We start from the raw sequence: 8044 nt of genomic DNA, 5'->3' as shown, positions 1-8044 counted from the left end.
AAGCCTTTTCTTCTCCATCAGATAACATCCGCCCACACTCTCGCTAAAAAAAACCAAACCAAAACAAAAAAAACCCCACAACTAAACAAAACAACCCCAACCCAAACCAAACAAAAAAAAACTCCTCAAAGTTTACATCACCTTAGTTTGCAAGCAGATATGAAACAGTGTAATTTCAATGCAACTGTACTGAAGTCATAAAATAAACTAGTACAACCAATACATTTAGTAAAGCAAGATAATAATGCATTCCTGTGCAGTTCCAACAGTACAATTCTGCTTAAAATGACACACATCACCTATGGGTATGAATTTAAAATTTTATCAGGTTGCTCCTAGAGTTGCATTTAATCTTCTGCAATGGCATTCAAGAGGTTACCATGTATACAGGCATAGATTTCTATGGCAACAGTTTAAATTCGAGGCTATTCATAATTGAAGTGTTTGCAGAAAAAAAAAAACAACCAAACAAAAAAAATTAAACACCATAACCTTTTTTTTGTTAAACTAACTGAACAATATATCTGTTCTTTTTCTGTCTTTTCTGAAAGCGCAGAAATCTCTTTGTTGTTATGATTAAAAAGGAATAAGAAGCAATTTAGTGTGATATAAGTTATGGTTGAAGTTATGAGATTCTAAAGTTGGTAGGAAAAAATTTACGTTTTGACACAACATGGATATTATATAGGCTTCCAATGTTCGAAATATTATGACAGTGTTTAACAAACAAATAAAACATTTGCTTTTTTGTTTCTGTTGTTAATGCAGTACGGCTGAACATATTTAACATTTTTGCACTTCATTCCTCTTCAATACATCCTCAATCATCCCTTTTCTTTCCCTTATGTTTCTCTTTGGTTGAGCGTTTTGCTTTGATAAAAATAATCATTATAATGCTAAACATACAAATAAGATAAACATTGTAATTCAAGGTCTGGTAATTATTATATCATTTCAGAGAGTTGTGTGATTTATGTGTCTTAAGGGCAAGTGTCTGCAAGATGGAAGAAAGAATCCTGTGAATGTTAAAATCAGAAAATGACATAGAAAGAAAAAGGCCCACTTTGTTATTTACCCCCTCCTCCCAGCCTTCAATTGAATGGACCTCCCCCAACATTCAATTGAATGGGCATTTCTATTAGGTGTGCCAACGACCTAGCATTTTAAGGAAAGTAAATGAGCAAAGTTGTAACCTTATGCTATTTCTCAATCGTGAAGTATTGGAATTACATATATTTAGCATTATATTCTCTGAAATGCATGCGTGTCTGATCTCAGACAGTGATATGCCATATTTAGTTTACTATATCTTTTACCTTCCATAACAGTGCTTCTAACGTGATTATGATTTATTTTTTAGTATGGGATGTATCCTTGATTTTCTCAGTTGCTCAGTTTTATCACCACAATATTAAGAAGAAGGCAGCAAGACTTAGGTAGTCGTCTAGGGGTGCACTGGCTTATACTCAAATAGGTTATTTTAGACTATTTTGGACTATTCCTAAGCTAAAGTTCATGGCCTCTCAAGGAAGAAATACTGGTTCACATGTAAATGCATTTGTGTTTTCTTCTCAATCTGCACAATGTGGATTGCACAATGGCAAACTAGTGCCTCTACTGCCATCACTTTGTCTTACACAGAATGTCCTGGCAGAACAATCAGTCCAATGAAGCAGGAAGGTGGAATAAAGAAGGGGCCTTGAACCAGGACCAGTTTGTATAGTTAAGCAGGCCATGCCATTTTCAGAGCTGCACAACCAAACTTCAAGGTATTTTCTAGGAGTCTGCAGATTTTTCCACTGTGATGAAGGATTCTAGAGGAATTATGTATTCCCCACGTTTAATACTTTATTAACACCCGCGATCAAGCTTCTGCCTAATTTTCAAGAGTGTACCTATTGCAGTGTGTATGAATGTATGTCTGTTTTCTCCTCGCAGCTCCCAAAGGTGGGCATTTTCTGTAAAGCAAACCGAATCAGTATTTGAAGTTTAGCAAATCCCTTATGGTGTTTTACTCTTTAAAAGGATTCTCTGCCTGGAGAAAGCCAGGAGCAACGTGACTGAAATTCTCCATATCTCCACTGGGACTTGAGCTGTGAGTTACAAGTGATTTGCAGGGACTTTTGCCTTTACAGGTTTGACTGAGTTTAGGGGCACTTTCCCGGTACAGAAACGGGATCAAACGCGAGCTGCCTGAAGTCCAACTGCAGCACTGCACCGTAGTTTTGTTTTTTTTCTTTTTTCTTTTTTTTTTTTTTTTTTTTCCAGCATTTAATATCAAAGGGTGGAGGTACCCAGTGCAGGAACAGGAAAATCCCTGCACTAATTCTTTTTCCCACTGGCGGCAGCTGCTGGAGCCCGGCCTCCCGCAGCAGCCCCACCGGGCAATCTGCCCCCGGGTGGGAATGCTGGACCGCGGATTTTCGGCTCGAACTTAATGAGCCCGAGCTGGGCAGTGGCACTTAAAGCAAATTCCCACTAACATCTCTAATATATCTGCAGTGTGTGCAGCAGAGGCGGCGACAGTAGCGGCAGCAGCGAAAGATTCACAGTATTAATAAAGGGATTCATTGCCTCCTTATTAAAAAAAAAAAAAAAAAGGATAAAAAAGCGGAGGCGAGGGAAGGAGGCAGGAAACTTCTGTGTGTTATTTACATTGGGAAAGGGGGGAAGGAAGGGTGTTTGTGTCTCTGCCTGTCAATGAATGAGAAAGAGGAAGGGAGGGAAGGAGGAAAAGAGAGAGAGGGAGGGAGTGAGAGAGACACACACAGAGAGCACTGAAAGGAGGCTCTGTCCCCTAAACTCAAGTAACCCATTTGCAAGAATTAGATGTTGGAAAAATGGTAAGGACCCGGAGTTGAAAACATTTTCACTTTAATACTGAAAAAATATGCCATTATAAAATCCTCGAATAGAATTAGTAAGTTTCACTTGCTTCCTCAGTTCTGTTCTCCTCAAGTTATAGTAAGATTTACAACAGCACAGAATTTTCTACCATTAAACTTTGCAGCCTAAGCACTAGAGTGACATTAATTGGTCATGCTTAACTGCCTTGGATTTTTTTTTTTTATGTTTACACTGTTACCATAATAGAAATCATGGGTACTAATTTTTACATTCAGATGGAAAGGCAATACTAAATATGTATATTGAAAAAGAAGAGAGAGGAAACAAAATCAAAGCCTCCCCTCCCCGCCCCTGCCCCCGAAAAACGAAACACAACCCACTATCAACAAAGCAAATCTCTCCCACCAAAGTAATTCCCACCTAAAAAAAAAAAAAATTAAAAAAATCCAATGAGAATATTCATGCAACTATGTCTTAAATAAAACCTTTACATTTTTTTTTTCACAGTAAAAGTACGAACTCTACTGTCTATTGATCACACACAAAAAAAAAAAAAAACTGGCGAAATGGCACTTTTTATTATTATACTGTATTTCGTATATAGGTTTGATACGAAGGAACTTATCGGGTAAGAGGGATGATGGCGTGAACTAGACGCTGTTTCCAGTTGGGGGCTGGAGCGTCCCTGGGGTGCGTTGTATCCATGCGAGCCATGCAGCACTTTTTTTTTTTTTTTTTAATTTTTTGTCCATTTGTCTATTTGTTTCGGAGTCGGAGTCATTTATTTACATTACATTCATGCCTTCGTGCAACTTTCCACTCCTGCTTTGCCGTCAGGAGGAGGCCGACACCAGCTTGCCCTCCGCCCCCTCTTTTTTCCGGCCTCTCGGAAAGGGGTCGGTCCACAAAGGAAGAGGGCAAAAAAGCAAAACAAACCCCAAAGGAACAAAAGCTCTACAAAACCAAGAGCCGTGTTAAGCTCTGCCGGAGCCTAAGGAAGCGGTTCCTCGCCCGTCTGTCGCTGCCCCGGCCGCGCACGGGTGGGGGATGCGCCCACCTCGCCGGGCTGCGCGGCGCTGCAGGGATGCGTCCCCGCGCCGAGCTCCCCCCGCCGCACACTGGGCCTCGGCCCTTCCTGTAGGGGTTGTGAGGAAGGGCTTGCGTGTGTCTGTGTGTTTCGTTTCTCACAAAAGGTAGCAGCGGAGGTGCAGAGCCTCCCCGGCCGGAGTGTGAAGGGCCGGTCCCGGGTGGTGGCCGCCCCCGCCACGCCCGCTGTCTCAGTCCGACAGGGAGTGGGAGCCGCAGTCGTACACTCTGTGGGCCCCGTCGGTGCTGTAGGGCCCGTTGTGCCAATAGGACGAGTCGCAGACCGTCTGCAAGGAGTTGATTTCTGATGCAGAGGAGTTGGCGTCCCTCCTCTTGGACCGTTTTCTGTTCCTCAGGATGAACACCAGCATGCCAACCACCGTGAAGGCAGAGGTCACAAAAACCAGCAAGAGCCCTGGCACTAGCACCGAAATAGAGACCCGGCTGGTCTCCAAGTAGGAGTTAGAGTGAGTACCTGTCTCTGTCAGCCCGGTGCTGTTTTTGTTTGTAGAAGTTAATGTGGGCAAGATTTTTAACTGAGGGCAAATCACATCATTGGAGAGAGATTCAAAATCCTCTTTGAAGAAATCTTCAGGGGACTCGCACCTCAGGTCGCTCATAATCACCTTGGGGCGCAGCATCTCCGCCCACTGTTTGAAAGGCACAATAGGGCAAGTACAGTCCCATGGGTTGCCGTGCAGGTCAATCTGGGTGATGGAGGTGAGCTGGTCCAGCACCCCTGCCACTGGGAGGTACATAAAATAATTGTTATGTATGCTCAGCTTGGAAAGCGAGACTCCGGCAAACACATCTACTGGGAGAGACCTCAGTAGGTTGTTGTTGAGGATGAGGACTCTCAGTTTGGGCATCGCGTTGAAGGTGCCAGGCATGATCATCTGGATCCCATTAAACTCCACGTTCAGATACTCCAGGTTTTGCAGCCCAGCGAATTTCTCCCGGGACAGTGTGTCTAAGTAGTTGCTATCCATGTAGAGCCATCGGAGATCAAAGAGGTTCTTGAAGGTGTTGTTCTCGACAGTGGCAATGTTGTTGTTGCCCAGATCGAGTAAATTAAGTTTTCGGTAATCCAGAAAGTGGGATTTCCTGATGGTGTGTATTTTGTTGTCTCTCAGAAAAAGCTCCTGCACATTGGATGGCTTGGGCTTCAAATCCACCAAGCTGCTCACATTCCTGTCATTGCAATTAACCTTTAAACCCGAGCCAGGGATCTGATCGCAGCTGCAGATGTGTGGGCAGGACACAGGAGCTGGTAGCTTGCTCTTCGCACTCACTGTCGACACAGCAGCAGTGGGTCTGGTCTTGATTTGCCAGTTGACAGGAATCTTTGTACCTCCATTTGGAGCAGATCCTGGCGTGGCAGGGTCTTCTTTGCCATGTATTTTAAAGGGGGTTGGAATGGGACCAGGATCGCAGGTTTCTTCTTCGGCAGGGGGAGCAGCTAGGCTAGAATCTACTCTGTTCTTTTTGCACAGCTCTTGCTCTGTGGTCTCATTTAAATCTTTGCCCTGCAACCTAGTGGGAGCCTCACAAATCACTCTGCCGATCAAAGCGTTTTTAGGTATGTTTTCCAGCCATTCTTTCAACGACAGAAGATCGCAAGTGCAGTCCCAGGGGTTATCCTCTAGCAGGATTTCAGCAATGCCTGGGATCTGCTCCAGGACCTCCTCATAAGGCAAGGTTTTAAGACGGTTTCCTCGCAGGTCGAGGTGGGTGATCGGCACGTACTGAAACACGTTCGGGGGCAAGGTGCTGATGAGATTGTCATTTAAAATCAGCACCTCTAGCTTGTTTAAGTCCCTAAATGCTCCCGGGTCAATATCCCGCAATAGATTAAAATCTGCCTGGAGGTATTCCAGATCGTCCAGCCCCAGGAAAGTCTGCTTCCTGAACGATTTGATCTTGTTGTTGTTTATGTGCAAGCGTTTCACCAGCTGCAGCCCAAGGAAAGCCCCAGGAACAATCTCATGCAAACCGTTGTTTTCCATGTGCAAACTGACCGCATTGTAAAAGTTAGCAAACTCATTAGGGAAAAGTCGAGTCAGGGAATTGCCATGCAGGAATAAATGATAAAACTGGGAAGTTGGGGCGCTGAAATGTTGCAGGCTGGTAAATCCCTTTTTCTCACAGTCTACGTGCAAATCCCCTTCTATCTCGTTGCAGGCACAGATCTTCTCTTTGCAAACGTCCCCTGTAACGTTTCCAGCAGCAAAACAAAGAGACGTCTCCAGCAACAGAATCCAAAGCAGCATTTTTAAACCGAGCAATTCATTCCCGATCTCATCACAAAGTAACAGCAACCATCGTCCTCACACGGAAAGCAATTCCAGTTCATTCAATACATTAAATGTCCGAATCATCACCAAAGGGAGAGAAAAAAAAAAGAGGGGGGAGGGAGAGCAGGGAGGGTCGGTGGAGGGGGGGGGATGATTTCTTTTCTCCCCTCTCCCCCCCACGGACAACTGCAACAGCCCAGATTCCAGTCAGTAATTATATCCACAAACTATCCAGGCACGTACTGCAAGGCAGGCAAAAAAAAAAAAAAAAAAAAAAAAAAAAAAAAAAAAAAAAAAAAAAAAAAAAAAAAAAAAAAAAAAAAAAAAAAAAAAAGTAGAAGGAAAAAAAAAAAATTCGCCTCCTCGCTCGCCCTCCCTGACGCCTCCCGGGCAGCTAAGTGGAGGTCTGCCGGCCGGGCTGGCTCACCGGCGCGGTGCTGCTGGCCCCCGGCCGCCGCTGCATGTTAGAGAGGTGCGGGCGGGAGAGCGGCGGTGGCCGCGGAGGCTGCGCCGTGCGCGGCTCGGCGCGGACTGACCTTGCCGGGCGGCCGCGGAGCCGCGCTCCTCGCCCGCCGCCCGCCGGGCGCTGTCCAGCGCCGCGGTGCTGAAAGCGCCCGCCCCAGCCTCGGCGCTGCTCGCCCCAGCCCTGCGCTGCCCGCCCCAGCCCAGGCGCTGCTCGCCCCAGCCTAGGCGCTGCCCGCCCCAGCCCAGGCGCTGCGCGGCGCCTGCCCCCGCTGCTGCGGTGCGCGGCTGCCCATGCCCGCCGGCGGCCGGAGCCCGCGGAGGGGCCGGGGCCGCCCGCCTGCCCGCGCCGCGCCTCGCCTCGCCCTGCCGGCCGCCGCTGCCTCCCCTCCTCGCTCGCTCCCTCGCTCGCTCTTCTTTCCTTTTTCTTCCGCTGCTGCCGAGCCGCACGCTCGCACACACTCACATGCACGCAGAGGGAGAGTTGCTAAGAGGCTCTGCTCGTTTCAACCTGGTGCACACTGAAAGATCTGACACCCTCTGCTGAGCTGCAGTGGCAAAAATCCATCTGCTGAGGGAATGCTGGAGAGGAAAAAAAAAATCAATCCACGTACAGGGCAAGCGTTAAAAACGTTGGCATTAAAAGCTGTCGATCTATTTAGATGCTTTCTCGTAAATGGATTATTTAATTTATTTCTTTTCTTTTAAGATGGAAAGTTTAGCATTCCCCTCCTCTCGACAGGTTCCTTATGTCCCCCACTCGCACACACTCACACCTGCACAAGCAGGAGAGGAAGGCGCGTTTGCCTTATTGTATTTCCCAATGGCTTGAACAGAATTAGTGTCAGGGTGTCAAGCGAATAGCAATTTGAGGTAATTATTCTGCACGCCATTTTTATCGTTGCTTTAAAAGCATTTCGTCCTCCCCTGCAGTCTAGGATGTTTCATGCTGGATTTTGCCTCTTGCTGGTGTTCTCTATGCAGTGTCGAACGGCGGATTAATGCATTCTCTCTCCCTATTTTTCATAATTTAGACGATCACAGAGAAGAGGGTAAGTAGGGGGGAGGGGATTGCTGCACTGCTAGCAGTTCACACTACCTGTTCCCACAGAGTATAGTGTCTCCCTTAAAGAGGGGAGGAGAGGGTAGAAACTGACAGTTATTCTTATCTCTGTATAAAAATCCAGAGATGCACGTATGTCCACGCATAGATATTTTTCTGGGGATGCTCTTAATATACTCTCTATGGAAATGAATCGCCTGCTTCCTCGACCCCCTCCTACTTCCCACCCCGGCACCCTCCCTCTCCGCCGCACCGCCCCCCCCCCCCCCCCCCCCCCCCCCCCCCCCCCCCC

The 8044-nt window shown here is 46.6% G+C and overlaps 1 protein-coding gene across 1 annotated transcript; it reads right to left on the bottom strand.

Annotated features, from left to right (window-relative positions):
* Positions 1 to 2857: 2857 nt before the first annotated feature.
* SLITRK1 (SLIT and NTRK like family member 1) lies at positions 2858 to 6489 on the bottom strand. The gene has a single exon (XM_027880924.1). The coding sequence runs from the start codon at positions 6201 to 6203 to the stop codon at positions 4125 to 4127; it is 2079 nt and encodes a 692-aa protein (XP_027736725.1). The 5' UTR covers positions 6204 to 6489; the 3' UTR covers positions 2858 to 4124.
* Between the last annotated feature and the right edge of the window lie 1555 nt (positions 6490 to 8044).

This window comes from Empidonax traillii, unplaced genomic scaffold, assembly GCF_003031625.1.
Source record: "Empidonax traillii isolate 1590-97213 ecotype Southwest subspecies unplaced genomic scaffold, ASM303162v1 scaffold79:size2606397, whole genome shotgun sequence".
Classification (NCBI taxonomy): domain Eukaryota; kingdom Metazoa; phylum Chordata; class Aves; order Passeriformes; family Tyrannidae; genus Empidonax; species Empidonax traillii.
The sequence above is the reverse complement of the archived record's forward strand: the minus strand, read 5'-3'. Positions and strand labels throughout refer to the sequence as shown.